The sequence below is a fragment of the Sebastes fasciatus genome, chromosome 12 (genome assembly GCF_043250625.1).
Source record: "Sebastes fasciatus isolate fSebFas1 chromosome 12, fSebFas1.pri, whole genome shotgun sequence".
In the NCBI taxonomy this organism is placed as follows: Eukaryota; Metazoa; Chordata; class Actinopteri; order Perciformes; family Sebastidae; genus Sebastes; species Sebastes fasciatus.
Window position 1 is genome coordinate 16,586,901 of NC_133806.1, and position 20,978 is coordinate 16,607,878.

Genomic DNA, 20,978 nt, shown 5'->3' on the forward strand with positions numbered 1-20,978 from the left:
GTATTTATAATTTCTTCCTGTTCAAGTTTGTGTGAAAATGCGGCATTGAAACTGAGCATTGACTGCCAGAACACAGCATTCATGTGCAGTTCTTGGCTTGTGAATTCACTGCAGCCCACCACGCTACACCTCCACCTCCCTTGAGGTTGACTACCAAAAATAAATCCCCAACCCGTGGGAAACACTAGCAGTGATGCCTTTTTCCTGTATTCTATTTTACTTTTCCAGCATCGACTTACTGTACCTACATCATCTGGCCATTGTTGTGAATGTGTTGAAACTCCTAAGATTAAAATCACCTTTATTTCACCTTCATGATTCGGATTGGTGACATCTTTTCCTTGTGTACACTGATATAGAAGTGTTTTTAGTTCAGTGAGATCTCTAGAGCCACCAGCAGGGAATCAGCAGTCACTTAAATCAATACCAAGGTTGGTCTTAGCAGAATTACATCCCTCAAATCCCTAAGAACCTGCTTCCTTTGAATCCAAACCATTACAGTCACCAGTTTGCGTTTGATCCAAGACGGAGCAAAGTGCGAACGGCGAACATCAATACTCCATTTTCACAGCAATGCTTCCGATTAGTCGATCATGTAAGCGGGACAGCGTTTGAGGAAATGAAAGAGCCAATCAAGACATGTAGAAAAAAAACGGGGTGGGCTCGATATTTCAGGCTTGTCTTTTTCTCAAGATCAATGTGAGTGTTTTATGTGTGTGTGTAAATTTAAAGGATCTGCAGCGAGGAGTGTTTGAGGTGGCTTTGGACTAAATCAAAAAGTGTGTAAGAGCGAGGAGAGAAGAGTGGCGAGAAGGCAAAGAAAACATTGGGTGAGGTGAGGTGAAGGAAAAGCAGACAACAAAGAAAGGCAACATCTCTTTCTAGCACTGGAAAGATTTAGTCCAAGTTAATTTGACAGAGAAAGAGTCCCACAACATTCACATTAAACCACACAGCTCCCAAAATACCACCACCCCAAGAGTGCTTTCCCATCAGGCAATTGGAGGATGAGAGAGGAACGGCGAGGTGGGAGCGCACTCTTGAAATCTAGCTCATCCCCCAAAGAGGAAAAAAAAAAAGACAGAGGACGAGAATTCGTTTCCTCCTTTCTTGTCCCTTAATGCTCGGCTCACCTACCAGACAATACCTGTCCAATCAGAAAAATTTATTTACTCCTACATATGCACACACAGAGAGAGAGAGAGAGAGAGAGAGAGAGAGGACCACTGGATCTTATTATACGAACAGTACTCATCCATCACACAGGTGTTCCCTATTGCTTTTAATTAATGACGTCTCTATGCAGGCGTCTGCACGCCACACACACACACACACACTTCCACACCCACACGTCGCAAACCGGTACACTATGTGGCCTTATTATTCGTTACTAATGAACAGCCTGATCACTGTGTCTATAGAGCCGTTATGATGATCACTGAGCCCGTGTATGTGTGAGGTTTTATTTTGGTGTTTGTGTGCAAACACACATCACAGTGGTGGCTGACATACGTAGCGATGGCGCGAACGCCTATGATGGATGTGTTGTACACACACATGCACACACACACACACAGGCGAGCCATGCGCCTCGTGATAGTGAGTGAGTTATACTCTCCTTTGTGCAGATATTCATAAATGTAAATGTTGTTGTCCTAAGTGGGGCTGGGAGACAGATAGTTTTGTGTTGCCGTCAAGGGGGATGGTTGATTGGCCTGCTTAATCCGCTCGTCTGTGTTTCCCTCTCTCTCTCTCATGCACACACACATAAACTGTCTTATGGTTAAATGTGAGAACTCAGTGTGTAGATCAGGGCACTGGCCAAGCATTATTATCATGATTATGATGACCCTCCTCCTCCTTTGCTTGATTATAATTCAAAATCCGTCTGTATTCCTCCTGACTTCCCCTCAGTCCCATAGCGTTCCCCCCTCGCTGTCTCTCTCGTCTCACATTCTTGCATTATTTCTCTCCTGCCCTGCGTGACGTGTCTCTGCACACTCTGACGAGCTGAATGAATATGAAACAAGTTCCACCTCGGCATCGATTACCACACACGCATGTGCATTCGTACGAGAAGCAGATTCTGCTCGCGATAGCTGGCCTCATTCCAGTGGCACGCGTCGAGGTGACAGTGTCATTGATTCACACGGAGATAACGTCTAGAAATGCTCATGCGTTTGTTTGTTTGTTTGTTCGTTCGTTCGCAAACCTAATCGCTCTCCGAAATATACAACTGATAAATTAAGAGATATCGCCAGATATCCATTATGCAAACCAGTTAACTGCTGCGTTATTTGATTAAACACATGCACGTGTATACGCACGCACACACACTCACACGGCGGTGCTTAATTGCCAGGTGGTGGAAGATAATGTGTGATTTAACGGACTGATGGATTTGTTTTTGTTTCGGTCACCCATCAGTGAACAGAGACATCTGTAACAGGGCAAACACACACACAAGCGCCAGTTCTCACACACACACACACACAAAAACGCACACCATTATACACACGTTCATGCCCAGGGATATCAGTGACAAGTGACTGATGGGCAGCGGCACCAGCCGTTGTGCAGGACGCGAACGCAGGAAATGATCCATCTTCTCGAAGTTAAAAAAGTACACAGTGCGTTTGTGTGTACTCGTATAATCATAGATATATGTGCACATGTACAGTTATAAGCGTGGATGCACATATGTGTGTGTGTGTGTGTGTGTGTGTGTGTGTGTGTGTGAAGCAGTTAATCCTTGGTAACAGTCTCAGCCTGTCTCTTGTGGTTGATGAGTGGCTCGGGGTCAGAAGCTGGTTGAGAAACTGCAGGGTCCTGAGGCTTTACAATGTGTTTACCACTCACACTGACAGCTATACTACAGCTTATTATTGGCCTTCTAAACCTCCACACTGCACTGTGAGTTGGAGAAACTCCGGAGAGGCCCGTAGCCAACGGCTAGAGACGCCAGCCAACCCAACAAATGTGGGATGTTGTGGTGTAGAGATTAAAATAAATGCCGGGAATGGGATCTTGTGCCGTAGAAAGGAAGTATATGAGAGAATGGCTTAGACAGGTTATCCTGCGGTTTTTGTGTGTCACTGTCCATGCTCCCTTTTGTCTCCTAATTCAATAAAGTAGGCTGGATTGAAAAAGTTATCCCCACTCGCTGCTCATACATTGTCATTGTGTATGTGTGCACTGAGGAAGAGAAGGAGAGAGAGATGGGAAGATCAGGGATGAGACAGGTCCACTGAGATGTAGAGTTCTTTAATTAACCACAGTCTTTTATAAAAGACACACACAGTAAAACTCACACTGCAGGGGCTAAGAATATTCTGCCGCTGGGATGAAAAGCGTATTGGCAGTGAATGTGTGGAGAGAGAGCGAGAGAGAGACGAGAGACTGCGGGGCTCTGCAGTACTCAGGTCCTGGACAGTCAGGTTAAAGGTTACGCTGCTCCAGACTGCTCTAGTTCTCAGTCAGAAAAATCAGCTGCAGCTTCTTTTTATGCAAACAGTCTGAGTATACAGCAAAAAGCAGCTGACAAATGACTTAATTAGAGTACATTTTACCAAGGTCAAAGCTGCTCACGTTACATGGAGCTGATTGCACCGAGGTCCCGGGTTCACTTCTTCTTCCCTTTTCCTTTTATGCCTTTAGGCGCTTTTTTCCACATTTTATCTAAATCAACTTCTGTCTCTGATATGGAAACCGAAGGTGGAATTTCATTAGCATTTATTATTAAATTGTTACAGAGCAAAAAAAGTATAGAAATTGAAAATGAGCACCCTCCACATTGAGAGAAAAACATCAGCGAAAAACGCATTAACTGTGCCGCAATATTACTTTCTCTAAAATGTGCGGAGAAATAATTTTCTCACATTCGGGAAAACTAATATTGTTTACAGTGTCGCACGACAACCAATAACCTTATGTTTTCCGCTCCTATTACTTTACGCAGTGCTTCATGTATAGTAATTCTGCTGCGAGGCACGAATTCACTAGTTTTATTTCACGCTGTAAACTAAAATCAGTGGCCTGGAGTTATTATCGGCGGACAGAATCATCGATCCTCCAGCTGCAAAAACAACAGTGTATTTTCTGAGTTTGTCATTTTGTTTACGTCTTTAATAAGTGCGGTCGTAAAATGTGAGTCGCTGTATATCTGACTGCTCATCTTAGGGGCCTAGTAAATTCTGCTTAGGAAGTAAATACCACATACTGAGATGTTTTAAGGGCCGCCTGGTAGCCAAATGGTAGCTTACACATAGACAGGATTCACTGCAAGATGGAGAGTGAAAAGGAAGGTGTGTGTTAGTGTGTGACATGCGCTCTGGTGTACCTCTGAGACCTCAAATTTAGGTTGATTGTGGCATCATTTTGTGACGCTATTGAGAAAATCAGACATCACACAGCTTGCTGAATTGCTCATTGAAAGAAAAATCGTGAAAATCGACCATTATTTCGTGTCAAATCTGGCATTCAGTTGCAAATTAACAACATTTTATCTGCATATTTTGGGCAGAAAAGAAAGAAACGTGGATTTACAAATTGGGACATGTGGAAACGCAGCTAATACAACATAAACTTACAGGATTTTACTGTGAATTGTAGGAGAAGAGATGAGCCTATACAGTGTGTTGCAGCAGTCTGACTCTACAATCTTAAGGATCCAGCAGCAGAGCCGTGAGGAGACACGCGAGGACAGCGTTAAAAAAGGCAGCTTTCACAAAAAAAAAAGAGAAAGAGAAAGCATTTTCACTTGAATCGAGATAAGGTGTGAAGAGCGAGGGATTAGGAGGATAACAAAAAGGCCAACGGACTGAGTGTAAACAAGAAAGGGGGTTAGAGAGGGATAGAAGGAGAGAGCAAGTTGAAGAGAGGGAGCGAAGAGGGAGAGATTGAATAGTGACACTGCTGCAACACAATGGGGTCAGGATGAAGAAGTGCTCCTAATTGAACCAGATAGAGGAGAAAGACAGAGAAAGACTGAAGAGAGGAGACGGAGAAAGGAAGGAAGGAGAATCACATTTGCTTTCTCTACTCCTTGGCCATGCATGGCTGAAGGTGGAGGAGGAGGAAGAAGGAGAGAAAAGGAGGGGGTGTCATTGAATATACAGCAATGTGCACAGCAGACTGGACTGAGGAACTAAATATGTCTGACTATAGTTGTGCAAGTGGAAGGTGTTGAAAAGATGGTTTGGAGGCAACCTTGACTTCACAGTGAGGGGGTCTGACAGAGGCTCAGAAATAGATGGAGAAACATGAGAGGCCTATTTGTGGATCTAAATAATGTCTTCCACTTAAAACAAAAGAGTGCAAATCAGGACATTTTTGAACAGGTGGAGAACAGAGAGATCAAATACATGACATGCACACACACTGATAAGAGGAATGGGTGGTCTCTTACTGTATGTTGGAGCTGTTCCAGTACACAGAGTGCCTGTTGGCTGCCACCTGGACCACGTCCGCCCAGGTGAGACTCGTTAGCACCCAGAGAGACAGCACCACCAGAGCCATGCTCTCGGCTCCTCCTCTCCTCTCGGCCTCCGTCCTCTTCTGGTGTCTCCGGCCACTCTCTCTGTCTCCTTCACCCCACCACCACCAGCACCAAACAACGCGACTCAAACATCCCAGCAAATGCCTAACAGACGGGGAGAGGAGGAGGAGGAGGAGGAGGAAACAAAAGCTTTCATGCATGCACACAAAAAAGACTTATAACTGTTGTAAAAGTCTATTGTGACTAAAAATGTCCCCACCCCCCTCTCCAACAAATCCTGGGGCTTCAAAATAAGGAGGTTTTATGAAAGTCCTTAAGGGTCCTCTCTCTCTTCTTCTCACCGGGAACTGCTGCAGCTGAGCCCGCCAGAGGAGTGTGTGAGGCCGGTATACTGGGTCCAAGCTGCAGGGGGTCGGTGGTCCTCCTCTGAGCATGAAACCTCCTCCTCCTCCTGGGAAAGAGTGCTGCTGCTGAAGGTGAAAAGGAAAATGAAGAGTGGAGAAAAAAAATGGTGCTAAAATAATAAAAAGCAAGTCCTCTTCTTTCTTTCTTTTTTAAACTGTTCTTTTATCTGCTGCAGTTTTTCCGTCCAAATGCTCCGAGAGATGCTGCAAAGCTTGCAGGGATAACGAGCCTCGCTGCAAAACAATTCAAGCAGCCAGTTTTCATGAGGTCTTCAAGACTCTATCCGACCGACAACCATCGTTTACGGTGAGCAGCTCAGCCCACCCGTCTCTCTCTCTCTCTCTCTGTCCTTCTCTCTCTTTCTCCTCCTCCTCCTCTCTCTGTTTGGTAGGCAGCGCTCGTTCACTTTCTAACTCCTCCCTCCTCAGAGCGACAAAAGCGCATTCCTCCTCCAACATTGTGGCCGAGTCTCAGCAGCAGCATCAGGCATCACTGCGACTTCAAGTTCCCTTTTTTTTTTTTTGTCAACTATTCGACCTCCACTGCCGGTGTGTAAAAGTAGAAAGCTTTGAATCCCCCACCTCTCTCTCTCTCTCTTTCTCTCTCTTTCTCTCTCTCTGCCAGATATGTCTGCAGCCACCATCTGCAGCCTATTTTTCAATGTAACACCCCCTCTCCTCTCCTCCTCTCCTCCTCTCTAGCCACACACACACACACACTTTTATGCATTTTTATTACAAAGGCTAAAAACTCACACACGCACATTATATTCTCCACCTCCATTCCTCCTGACACTGTGATACAGCACTATTATCATGCACAATCCTCTTATAGCTGCAGCACATTAACACACATGAGCATTTTTTGTCCCCCCATTTGTCTTTAGATAGATCTCTTCTAATGCAAATTTTAGTGCTTTTTTGTGAATTGTATTTTATCTCTATTTGTGTCAATGTGTCTGCAACTTTGTGTTCTTGCTGCTGACCGTCTTGGCCAGGTCTGCCTTGGAAAAAGAGGTTCTTAATCTCAATGGGACTAACCTGGTTAAATAAAGGTTAAATAAAATAAAATAAAATAAAAATACAGCACTATTATCATGCACAATTCTCTTATAGCTGCAGCGAATTAACACACATGCTCACGCACACACATACGCGCATGTCCTCTCATGTATCCACCACCATAAAGAAAATATAAACAAGCTGTATATTATACAGCAGGCTCACAATGATATCGGGATGCACTGATATACCGATTCAAATAGCTGGATCGGATATTGGTGACAATGGGGCCGATTCATTCTACACAATTTTATGTTTATATAGGGTGAATTAGCCTAAAGTGGGAAATTTTGTTCAGATTTCTATAATATATTGTGATATGAAGCCAATTAAATCCAAACCCAGTAGCACTCCGAAATCCCCAGGATGTGTCCTAATCAATAAAAAAAAAATGCAGATATCACACTCATAGAAGAAATTGTTAGTACTCTAATGCCAAGTTTTCTCAGACTAATCTTGATTTTTTCTAATGTGGGACAGTCATATCCAAAATGTGGGACACTGAAAAGTCTGTTAAAAGGCCTAAAAAAATCACCTTAATTAATATGTAGGAAACATTCAAATTAAATGTGCAATCCCATGTTCAGTAATTTTACCACTGACTATGTTATTGCTGTTACAAAACCTATAGGTGTGGATGTTACATGGAGAATCGAACAACATCAAACAAACAATAAGACTATGAATAATGATACATGAATGAAGAATAATGAATAAAGACTATACTAGTTTTGAAGCATTTGGGCATATTAGAAAGACATTAAATATCATTGACTTGTATTTGTTTGAGGAAGACCTACACCCACTGGAGCTTATTGGTGTCCCACTTTTATTTGTTGCCGCATTAAAAGGGTTTACACATGAATTGTAATTCCTAGAAATTTAGAAAATTTTCCACCAAGTTGTTTGTGTACGATTTATCATTTTAATAATAAAGAACATTTAAATACATTTTTTGGTCACATTTTGGTTTACAAAGTTATAGGAAAGTAGTGTTTAAGTCAAGTCTGATGTTGCCTTACACAAAAATGAATGATCCCAGTCACTTCCACACAATGAGGTATACAGCCTATTAATCAGAAGCTGGTATCGGTACTCTGTATCGGATGATGCCCAAAGACCAGGTATCGGTATCGCTATCGGGACTGAAAAAGCCGGATCGGTGCATCCCTATATATATTACAGTATCTAAGTTTGGATGAACCAGAAGTGACTTGCTGTTTTATTTTTGCAAATTCTTCCCATAAATTAAGTTTCACATCTAAAATTTACTAAAACAATTAAGTTATAATAGAATTAGAGTTATTTTCGTGAAAGTGTGATGTGGCTCGTATTATGTATTCCTGTAGCTCTAGTGTGTCCTGCGGAGACATGGTGAAATGTTCAGTAATTTGCCCCCCTCTGTCACCTCCACTGCCACAAACTGTGCATCTAAAGGTGTGTATGAGAGAGAGAGAGAGACACACAGAGAGAGAGAGAGGAGCAGGCCAGACAGGGAAAGAGACAGGAGGAGGGAGGGAGAAAAAAGAGAGACAGCAGATAGGAGAAAGATTGTTACAGTTTTCTTGCCGCCTGCTGGGAATGAGTTGGTTAAGGAGAAGTCAGAATGATTTATTGGGAGAAAAAAGGAGGGAAATAGGGAGAAGGAGAGCAAGAAAGAGAGTGAGATGAGATGCCATCGGGGAATCCCTCTGTCCTCTCCAGTCCTTCCACCTCTCTCATGAGCTGTCCATTTAATCCCCCCTCCGTCTCTCGCTCTTTTCGCCCTCTTCTTCCTCACTTTATTCTCCCATTTCCGATGCAAACTTTCTCCACTCTGCGGTGATCCTCTGCTACCTGGCTCGGCTGTTTTGCCTCTGTCTTTAGTTGGCTTTGTCTCTGGTGGTCGACCTGTCTCCTCTGCCTCTCTCTCCATCTCTCTCCGTTACATGCAACTTTTTTAATGAGCACTCCTCCTTCGTCTCCTCTCCTCGCTCCGCCGTCTATCATTTCTGCTTATAGTCTCTTGTGTTGTATCTCTGTTTATCGCTATGCTGCATCGTGTATCACAGCAGCACAGTCAAACACCTGGTACAATTAAATATACATGTCCAGATATGCACATATATATATGTACATACAAACATATACATATTTTATGATTAAGCCATTTCACTTTTGCTGGTCACAACATTAAAAAGATAAAAAATATATATATATATTATAGGAAAAGTGAACATTTTGGGTTATTCGTCTTCTTGCTGGGAGTTATCTGAGAAGATGACACCACTCTGTCCATTAAATATGAAGCTACAGCCAGTTAGCTTAGCTTAGCATAAAGAATGTAAACAGGGGGAAACAGCTAGCCGCGCTCTTTGCTGTCAAATTATTCCTTTAAGAGAAACATCACTTTCCAGAATCACCAGAGAGTCTTTATCAAAATGAGCGAGGAAGTTCATTCTTGACCTTAGAATGGGAACACATATCACTGACAAAATTATCTCAACTCAAGATTCACTTACTAGCTTTTACTGACTATCTTTCGATCACAGCCTTCACTGTCTTCTTCTTTGGCAAATGGGACTTGCTCAGGTGTCACCATGTGACCTTCTGTCCAACCCGGTCTTACGGGAAGGCGTATAAATAGCACAAAGACATTACATTCTGTGTGTCATGACGACGCATTTTAGCCTTTTCACGTGTCATTTGTACGCCATGCAACAATATGGTAACGCACAGTTAGGTTGAGGCAACAAAACCACATACTTAGGTTGAGGAAAAAGTCATGGTTGGGCTTAGAATAAGTACGTAAACTGAGTAAAATACATACGGAAACAATGTCTGATAAGTACGGAAAACACGTCACAAACGTCATTAATGCAACTTACAAAACAAAATACCGATCTGGAACACCAGTCTCTTGGTTAAAGTCCTGTGTTTGTTGGACTCATCCACCACTCATCCCTCCTGCTTCCGCCCGCCATACATGGTCTTTCCCGCTTTTTATTCTATGTCACTACCTTTGAGCATAGCTGTTCTGTCACATGAAAACTAGACCACTACCTGTAGACCATTTGTTATCATGCAACCAAAGGTCTGGTCTTTGATCATGTGAGGACACATGAACAAGTTCCATCCACCGAAGAAGGCCATGGAATATGGTCAAAAGCTACAGAATAATTAAGAAAGTGATATCACACCTATAAAACGTCTTTTAAATAATTAATAATTATTAATATTATTATTATTATTCCAGTGAGTAGCACAGATGAAATCACATTCACCTCTCTTGTGTTGGGAAGGCAGCAGTCACAGACAGAAACTATCTGCATGGCTAGATCCCCCTGGAACTAAGTGAGGAAATGTGTTTTTGGTGAAGTGACCCTTCAAATCCCAGCCTATAGAGCATGGATGATTGACTGTATAGCGGCTGCAAGGGGCCGGTTGTAAATATACCGTGTGGCTACATTTTAAAGGAGACTGTAAATCAGGTGCAAGAGGACAAAGTTGGAAATCGAACCCCGACGGAAGCTGAGATTTGGTGCCTTTTTTGAATAACAAAAAAATCCACTTCTCGCTTTCTTTGAAACAGACGCTGACATGTTCTGTCTCAACAAACGCCGCTGTCAATTCTAATCATCCAGGTTGGATTTTCCAGGCGTGGGCTGCAGTGCTATCGGATTACTTTTGTATTGGGGTTATTATGAGAAACGACCTCGGGGCCGACTGCATGCGGTGACACTGGGGCTCTTATGACATTTCCAACCCAGAGCCGGCCAACAACACATCTGTCAAGTGCTCCTTTCTGCAACCTCGAAATCTAATCGGAGCTTTCTCATAGCACTGATAATTGGATATTAGGCCCCTATAGGCCTTGCATCCCTCTCTGGGGCCCCGGGAAGTAAACAGTGCACATATGAATTCAGCAGGACCCTTGCATGTACACGAACGTCATGTAAATGTACAGTAAACAATTTATATTTTTGTACACTTGCATGTGTGCTGCATTTCAATGGCATTCTTGAAACCGTGAGTCTCTTTCTCACTCCGCCTCCCGCTCGCTCTGTGTCTTGGCCTGCTTCGCTGTTCACTGTTGTGTTAGTAAATTGTACTGACACTCCCCCCGCCTCCTCTCGCTCCCTCACCACCTCTGCTGCTCTCCCTCCCTCCCTGTCCCTCTCTCACCCGACTGACTGACACGAATTTTCAATCTCTCTGTTTACCTTTCACTGCTGTGCCTAAAACAACACTGGTATAGGCTAAGAGCAAGGAGGAGACTGAGGGGGGGGATGGAGCTGAGTAGGAGGGGAAAAAAGAGGGAGGAGGATGAGGAGGAGAGGTGCCACTAAGATTGGAGGGGAGAAGGAGAACGGCGAAGGGGAGGGAGGGAGGCGGGGAGGGGGGGATGTAAGAAAAACGAAAGAGGTGCAAAAAGAGAGAACAGGGCTTTCTCTGTGTTTTGGTTGGAGAGGAATCCAAGGGGGGAAAAGAGCAGAGAGGAGTGAGGGGTTAAGGGAAGGAGAAGAGGAGCTGGTACTTCTGAACAGTCACGCAAACTGAGCCGGCAGAGGGGACGGAGGAGGAGGAGGAGGAGGGGGAGGAAGAGGAAATGAAAGGGTGGAAAAGAAGTCAGGAGTTGGGAGAAAGAGTTGGGCACAGAACATTAGGAGTGCAATGAGATATAGAGAGTGAGGGGGAGAGAGAGAGATTTATAGAGGTGCAGAAGGAGGGAGAGGACAGCAAGAGTGATGTGTGGAGAGAGGAGGGATGGAGGAAGAGAGGGCATGTATAGAGAGAGAGAGAAAGAGAGAGAGAGCTCAGAATAGATACGCTCTCAACGGCATGAAATATTGAACGAAGGAGGCCGAACACAAGGAGGGGCGAGGAAAATGGAGGGACTGATAAAGACAAATACAATCGTTTTGTGTGTGTGTGTGTGTTGTTTTGGAGACAGGAGGAAGGAAGGTGAAGAAGAGGAGTAGGTGACAGGAATATGAAGAATAGTCGCTCCTGGCTGGAGACCAACACACACTAACGTTGCTTTGAGTTTAGATTACTCCCATGTGTGGAGGAGATGGAGCGGAATTTGGTGGTGTTGAAAATATCACACTGCAGAGTACGTTTCATCACTACTTGCACACCCTCCCAACACACACTCACTCACTCACACACTCACACACACACACACACACATACACACTCCCCCCACCCCTCCTTTGATCTCACTTCTCACTGATCTTCTCTCCTTCCATGTCAAATATTTAGGCTGCATTTGGCAGGTTTGACGAAAATTACCATGGAGAAATGATTTTATTTATTTAACTTCCACATCAGAAGTCGGTGTCGGTGTAGCTGCGAGAGGATGATCCCGAGTTTCAACGAGAGGAGGCCGGTGCTGATCCAAAAAAAACCCCACAAAACTGCTGACTTTCCCATTTCAGACATTATTTTTAATGCGGGGAACCACTGTTGATTGATTTCTGAGGAAAGCACGCGAGCAAAGTACGGAAAAGTTGAAATGGTATAAGGAGACACACAAATCCACACTCAAGGTGATGAGTCAACACTCTCTCCGCCTCCGTCATTTGCTATTAAAGCGTCAAGATGATGTTTTATGTCTCTTTTTTGGATAAATAAATGCACGTTTTAATTAATTCAGGCTGTGCAGCCCTGTAGGGAATCGTAATCTCCAGCTAAGCCGAAGAAGTGTATCATTTTAACATTGATAGAAATATCTGACAAGCATTGCACACAGAGAATGACACACAATTGCAAATCTCTCTCTCGCTATCACTCTCACACACAAAGACCTGTATTCACTTACTCTGCATTTTTTAAACCAAAAATCTTGACATAAATCAGACAGAGCGCATCAGTGAAGGGAGAGATGAGTTTACAGTGGCTGAAGAGGAAAGAAAATGAGGAAGAAGGAGGGCTGCGGTAATAACTGGGGATGTATTGTGTGCTATAAAGTATCCGAACACACTCGACTTGCATTCTGAAAGGCAAATATGAGTTTACTCATCCTTTTAAAAATAATATAAATCTATTTTTAGCGCATAAATACGAAATATTGGACAGATGAATCGTACATGAAAGCATTTTCTAAAAGAAATGAATGACTAAAGCATGCAGTTAATGTGTTTACTGAGGTGATTATTCACCTACTAAAAGTGAGTAACATAATTTCATAGTGCATAGTTCATACTTTTAATTACCACTGCAATACCAGTAATAACATTTCTCACATAAGGATGGATTTATACCAAAGAGAGACTGTGATAGATCACACCATATGCAACACACATGGACACAAAGGTATTGGGCAACCATGAGTCCCCATAGGAAAAAGAAAGGAACATCTGACTCACACAAACTGAGCTAACTGACTGACACACAGAGGATACTGTAACTAAAACATGTACAAATAACCAATTAAACAGTTTGATAACAACTTCATATTAACTATGAAAAAAAACAACTTTAAAATCCAATTCTAGAATTTCATTTAAATAAATGTCTGTTAAGTCACCATCTACCAACAATGATTGAGCCTACTGATGGAAGCCCTTGCATTGGCAGGATTACGAACTGGGTGTCTGTGGCGACATTCCCAGGAAAAATCATAACGAAGTGGGATCCAAAAACACACCTGCAATCATCACTTATCACCTTAGGTGACGCCAAAGAGAATGTGAGAACGTGACAGAACTTAGGTCGTTCTAGAAGTTAACCCACAAGTTGTGAAACTCTCGCGAGATGGTTGAGGTTAGACGTTAACCTTGAATGGTTAAGGTTAGGATAGGTCGTCGGGCAGCGAGTCTCGCAAGAATTTTTGCATGTTTTCGCAACTTCTAGACACGACCCAAAACTTTGTGTTAACATCAATAAAATTAACTAAATTTCCTGTGATGTGGCTCGAATTATGTATTCCTGTAGCTCTAGTGTGTCCTGCAGAGACATGGTGAAATGTTCAGTAATTTGAGTAATTTAATCTGTTCAAAATGTACCTTAAAGGGAGATTTGCATAGTATTTAACACTCTTATCAACATGGGAGTGGGCAAATATGCTTGCTTTATACAAATGTATGTATATATTTATTATCGGAAATCAATTAACAACACAAAACAATGACAATTATTGTCCAGAAACCCTCACAGGTACTGCATTTAGCATAAAATTATGCTCAAATCATAACATGTCAAACTCAAACCCAACAACAGCTGTCAGTGTGTCAGTGCGTTAATGAAATTGGTGGCGTTAAAACAATTTAATAAGAAGAAGAAAAACAAAGATTCTAATCAACTCAATCCAAAATCATGCTGTTGGCTCTTCACTACATTGACTGTTAACAAATGACACAAAAGATGTCGGCCTCGTCACCCTGGAAGAGACCACTCCCATCGATGTCAACTGGGCTTGCTCAGTATTTTACGGCATGATTAATTAAGTTAATTGCTTAATTGTATTCTGCAGTACATCTGTAAGCATCTTTGTCATGTTTCTATACTCATTTATTCATGTCTTTTTTTTTATTTTGTCAACCGTTTGTGCAAATTACAGACCTGGCAAGAATGTAAAAAGTTTAGGCCACTTAAGAAGATAGTTAGTGTGCGTGTGCATGTGTATGTCTGAGTGTGTGTGTGTGTATGTGCACTGCTGCAAGCGTGTGTATAGGAGTGGTTGGGCTTTGGGGCTATTTAGACAAATGTTCCTGACGCCTCATATATCACAAGTCTCTGCACTGTATTAGCCCCCGCGAGTGTACTTCTGCAGACAGCACAGAAACACTGAAGACAGCAGGTATACGCACACACACACACACACACACACACAGAGAGACAAACACACACACAAGAACCGCCCCTCCCCCGCCCTACGGGTACACAGATAACACACACATGCGCACACATAGAAGAGGAACAGGTGCAGGTTGAAGAAGCCAGCTGCCACCCGCTCTTTGTAACAGATCTACATTTCATCAGCCACAGCAGCCGCAGCAGCAGCACAGGTGACGCCGAGCCCAGTGGGCTCCCAGATTAGGAGAGTGGGAAAAAGGTTTAACTTACACTGTCATCTAAGGTCAGATTTGCATTTTCCTTTTATTGTTAAAGGTTAGGTATTCCAGAGGATAAGCTGATCTGAGATCAATGCCTAAAGGTGCCCCTTCCGCCCCCGAGGACGGCTTCTTGGGGCATCTGATGGTGACATCATATCTGTGAAGGAAGTTGAAAGGACAGATGGGAGATTTTTGACAGTCGGTGTCCTCTACGCCTGTATCTCTGTTGCTTTCTTTCCCTCTCTTCATTTCTTTCTCTCTTTGCCTGTGGCTGCCTCTTTGTCATTCTATCTCAATCCCCTTATTTCTGTCTCCACTGCTATCTCTGTCGCCCTATTGCTCCTGCTTCCTCCTCCCTCGCTCTACCTCTATCTGCTCGATGCTCTCGGCCACCCTCTCGTCCTTCTGCTCGGGCCGCTGCGAGGAAATGCTGTCAGGTGAAACCCTGGTAGATTAACCTCTGACCCTCGGCGGGAGGTGGGACCGATTGGCTTGTACTTGCCATCAATGTAGCATGTGTGTGTGTGTCTTTTCTCCATTTGGGCAATATGATGGTTATCTGGGCCGGCAAATTTGCAGGGTGAAATGCATTCTGGGTTGTGATGGTGCGTTATGGATGTATGTGTGTCTTTGGTGTCCAAACTAAAGAGGATGAAAACCCAGTTTCTGCTGCTCTCAGCAAACTGGAGCTTACCGCTGTGTCCAGAGCATCAGCACATATACACAAACATGTTAACATGCACACACGTGGAACACACACACACACACACACACATACAATACAAGACATTAATACAAATGTTTTTTTATTCTCTTGTACCGACTTTGAATGGCACCTGATTTGTGCAACAGTGAGCGCTAAGGGCCCCCCGCCGCATCTCGTCTGATTGGGTTTGTGTGCCCATGTGTGCAGAACATTTACGACTGTGTATGCATGTGTGCGAGCGCACGTGTGTGTGTGTCCGTGAAACAGAGGCTCTGACTCCCAGCAGTCCTTTATCACACTGACTGACTGCTGAAAGGCTGAAAGCAGGAAAAGCCATTTCAGACTGTGGGGCTAAATGATGGCAGGTACTCCGATCCATCCGCAGGCAGCTCGCCACAATAACACAATACAGACCAGTCATCAACAGCCCTGTCATCTCCATCTGTAAATGCACTTCACACAGCCTCCACCATCTCTCCTCCTCCTCTGACTGCCATTCAAACAACTTGTGTAGCTGTCCCCTAAACCCAATTGGTCCTCATATAGCTGAAGTAGTGATTGTGCGGCTGTTTCCACGTTTGTTTGCGTCGTGTTGTCCTCAATTTGTTTCAGCGTTACTGCTGAATTTATCGTCTTGCTGTTTCGGTTTGTCACTTGGCTTTAATGTATGACTAATATGGAGTAGCCAGGTATTTCTGGTGGCGTCGCAGCTACATCTTGAGCCTATTGATGAAACTAATGACCAGAATGACTAAATGGGCCGTCACAATACACGGCTCTGGAGACTCACAGGGGTGGGCAGGCTTTTACGCCAGCCAAGCACTAACAGAGTCAGCTGCAAGAGAGACAGAGCTGGAGAAAAAAAGAGAGGAGTTTTTTCAAGGTGAGGTGGGAAGAAAACAGAGGGGAGAGAGACATCAGATGGTGGAGGGAACGAGAACAGTGAAAGGATGGAGAGAAAGGGGGGAGTAAAAGCGAGTGGCAGGGAGGAAGGGAGGGAGGGAGACATAGTGAGTAAGTAAAAGCAGGTCTGGTCCAGGTGGGGTTCAGACAGTCAGTATGTTATTTTAGGAGGGCAGAGGGAGGTGGGGCGAGAGAGAAAGGGATGGATGGAGGGAGGGGAAGATGAATGTAGTTAATTAAGATGAGCAGGCGGAGGAGACAGTGTGGAATTACACAAACACTAATTAGAGTCTTCGTTAGGGGGCACGAAACGAGAGCAGCACATCCATCATCGCAGCCCTCCATCCCTCTTTTCTCCCTCCTTCTTTACCTCTGTTCACCACTGCTCTCGCTTTTGCACGGCAACCATATTTCCCTCTCACGTTGCTCCCCGCATGCCCCCGCCACTTTTCATCCCACACTTTTTCCTCTCTCCATCTTTCCCTGCTCAATCTTGCCCCCATCGATCCCATCAGCAGTTAACTAAATAGGTGTGATTTAACATCTGGAATCGTAATCGAAGCAACCTGTGCTCTCCCTTCTTCCTTCACTTTGATTTCTATTCTTTATCGTCACATCATTCCTTCTGTTTTTATCACTGCTGCGGGAAGGATTTCATCTCCACTCTCCCACTATACGTGCTGACAAACACACACACACACACACACACACACACACATTAACTGTACCATGTCAGCACTATTTTTATTGTTTCGCCAAGCCAGTCAATGCCTCCTGTAGTCTTGCTGCTCCTCCTACATACAGTATACACAGCACTGTAAACCACTTACCTCTTCTTATCTAGCTTTATCTCCTCCTCCTTCTCTCTCTCTCTTTTTTACACACAGGCTCTGAGCACTACTCTTGTCCTCTTTATCGTTTCACTGTCCTCCTCCAGCTCATCCCTCATCCCCCTGCTCTTACCGAGTAGCAGATCAGCCTGTCACTGTTGTCGTCTGCATCTCTCTCCCCTCGTGAGACCACAGGGATGGAGAGGGAGTGATGAGGGATAAGTTTGGATGGAGCCGAGGGTGGTACATGCCAGCTCTTGTTCCTGGCATTAGTGTGCATACCTACACAGCATGAAGCAAAAATAATACCATACACACTGTGTGCTCACAATGCAAGTGATTGCAGTAATGTACTTACACGAATCAAGTACAAGTTTAGCCCCTTATCTACACACTTATGTACATTATATACTATATATGTTCACATTGACTGGGAGTTTCAGTATTCACTTAATAATTCAGTATGGTATAAAAAAAAACTTATAAACTTATAGATAAAACTTGCCTGACATTTTTCATTTTGAACGTTTGACTGCTGGATACAAGATGTCTCCTACTTCACTGAAAAGTGTTCATTCATTCAAAGTGTGTATGTGACATCACACTTGTGTTACACTGACTTCCAAACTGTCACACATGTTAAAGTGAGATTTAAGGTGAGCACAGAGACACTTTCAGCAGATGAATGTGAAAACAGCCTTCTAGTGTCATACTCTGCACAAGCAAAGTAACAATTAGCAAAACACATTTTTTCAGTGGAGGGGGACTTCACAGTTTGCAACACTAAAGGACATCACCTCTGGATTTAAAAATGTCCCACACTGAAAGACTACTGTTTACAATCTGCAAAGTTTTATCTCTACATAAAAACAATAGAAAGAAGAATAACGAGTTATTTCTCTCGTGCTGCAAAGGACAGCAAAGTGAGCTTCACTGTGTTGTCCCTGAAAGCAAAGACCACAGTAACAAGCTGAGGGGTGGGGGGATTTGCAGTAAATGTATGCATCTTGACTCGGAACAGTTTGCAGCTCCAGACTCAGGTCAAAGGTCACAGCATACTCACAGTTGGAGCCTACTAACGAGTTCCTACTGTATAACATGGGAATGCACCAACTACACTTTCATTCATAACATAAACAAACCAGACACTACCAAAACACTGGAGAAATGTAAGTGATGTCAGGCTGATTCAAAGGTCAAAGAGGGGAAGAACTCAATCATTTTAAGTATTCTACCTATAGATGTTGAAGATTTGTCCATCATTGTTAGCCATGTTAGCGAACTGGCTCTAGGGAAGACAATGTCAGTCTGTTGGTTGGTCTGCCACTTTGATCCGGACTGAAGTATCTCAACAACTTTTGATTGGATTGCCATGATGACATTTTGTACAGACATTCACTGTCCTCATTCTCATGAATCCTTAATGACTTTGTTGATCCCCCGACTTCTCCTCTAGCGTCACCACAAGGTTTACTATTGAAATATCTTGACAACCGTTGGATGGATTGCAATGCCATTTGCTATAAATTCAAGGTCCCTACCTATACAGTATACACTCTAATTACTGGTGATCCCTGTTTCCCTATAGGGCCCCCAGCAGGTCAAAGTTCTCACTTATTTGGTGAAATATCTCAACATCTACTAGATGGACTGGCAGCACTGGGGGACACAGGGTTTCGAAAGAAATGCAACAAAAGGGTCCTCTTGGATGCGTCTATGGTAGATAAAACATGATAAAGTGCCCTCTAGAGTGCCCTTCCAGTGGAGAAGGAGTAGATGCAATGCACTAATGGGTGTCCTTAAACTGGAGACAATGTTATGCAGTGCCATATAGGCTGCCCTATATACTGTAAGTTTCTGCGCGCTGGTGACCCTTTTATGTTTTCCGCCCCTGCCCCTCAGACAGCCTGAGTCCGCCACTGGTTGGCAGTTATGGCTCCCAAACAATGTATCCTTCTTTGGCGTCACCATAAGGTTGACACTTTTGTTTTCTAATGAACTATTGGATGGATTGCCAACATTTGGTACAGATATGCATGATCCCTGGAGGAGGATTTGTCTTCATCTTATGCCGTCATTAGTTCAATTTCTTTCTTCTTTCTTTTATGACCAAATACCTGCAAAACTAAGGACATTCCCATCAACCAGGTCTTTATTAGTGCTAATTAGCTGATGTTAGCATGCTTACACACTAAACCAAGACGGTGGACATATTAAACATACCTGCTAAACAATAGCATGTTAGCATTGTCATTGTGAGCATGTCAGAAGTCTGTTGAGAGCATTTAGCTCAGAGCACCGCTGTGCTTAAGTACAGCCTTGCAGCGCTTAAGGATGGCTTATAACACATTTGGATCAGTGTAAAGTAGATGCGGTTGAGTGACACTTGCGTGAGGATTTTCCATCTGCAGGCCCCACTTAGCAAGATACTGTTCTAAAACTAACGTCGATCCGAAATCATTTAATTTCATCAGCTAACAAGGCTCGCATTATTGTTCCAACACTTCCTCTGCAGTTTGCAGTGCCCTTCATGGGTTAGCTTTTATTATTTATATGCACCCCGATAGGTCGCGGAGGTTGAAATTCCTTCGGTTATCCACAGTCAGCGGGGACTCAATTTCAACAGCATATCACCCAGTAAAACCATGATGGTCTCCTTGCCTTCCATCTGTAACCATTGTGGCACATACCTCCTGGCCAGCAGCACAACAGCAGCAGCAGCAGCATGCTAATTCACTGTGAAAGCGGCGTAGTGTGTCCCATCACCGCACCTCCTGTAATCCCTGCAGGTGAGAGAGAGGAGAGAGATGGATTCCTGAGTATCTGATTGAGCAGCAAACAAGATGAATAATTGATATGTAGGTTCTCCATCCCAATGAATACACAGTATACACACACACACACAACCACACAGATGCACAAACACCAACTGTCTTACAGCCCATGCATGCAGTCACACCAGTCTCTCAGGCTAAACTAATCCTCCAGGAAATGTAATACGTGATTCAATTAGTAGCAGCGTATAGTGCCAGCTACCTCCTGTGTATGACATGGTAGTGTCAGTGTGTGTGTGTGTGTGTGTGTGTGTGTGTGTGTTTGTGTGTATGTGTGTTGAGGCACTCTAAGTACAGAGCTGAACTAAGTCCAAAACCACTTATTAATATACGGTCCTCTCCTCGAGCATGAAGAGGCAAAAATGTCCACGCTGAAGAGTAAAGCCCAGAGATATTCACAGCCAAATGTAAAATAAAATGCCACCTAGTAAATTAAGACTCTGATGGTGAAAATACCGAATCAAAATATGGGATTTTTGCTTTTTAAAAGACAGAAAATACAGTACAGAAAACAATAGCCTAACCGTAGTCTCGGGCTAATGCTCTCTCTGTTTGCTTTTCCATTATTCATCATCTTGTTTTTCATGCGCTCACAGTTGTTTTCCACGCTCTCAGCAGTAGGATGATGCCACCGCCTTTCAAGTGCGTTTCTAAGGGTCAACTCTCGCCTCAGACCTTGAAGTCTAAACATACAAACAGAAGG

General features: G+C 43.6%; 1 protein-coding gene across 3 annotated transcripts in view; it reads right to left on the minus strand.

The window, feature by feature from the left end:
- efna3b (ephrin-A3b) overlaps positions 1 to 20,978 on the minus strand; it is a 91,204-nt gene that overhangs the window by 56,210 nt on the left and 14,016 nt on the right. The window contains exons 1-2 of one of the 3 annotated variants that reach the window (XM_074653600.1): positions 5,839 to 6,496; positions 5,408 to 5,641 (exon numbers count right to left, since the gene is read on the minus strand). In XM_074653600.1, coding sequence (XP_074509701.1) covers positions 5,408 to 5,517 — 110 coding nt within the window. In that variant the 5' untranslated portion in view covers positions 5,518 to 5,641; positions 5,839 to 6,496. Of the gene's footprint in view, positions 1 to 5,407; positions 5,642 to 5,756; positions 5,777 to 5,838; positions 6,497 to 20,131; positions 20,225 to 20,978 lie in introns of those variants that run through there. The other 2 variants (XM_074653601.1, XM_074653602.1) reach the window with 2 other exon arrangements.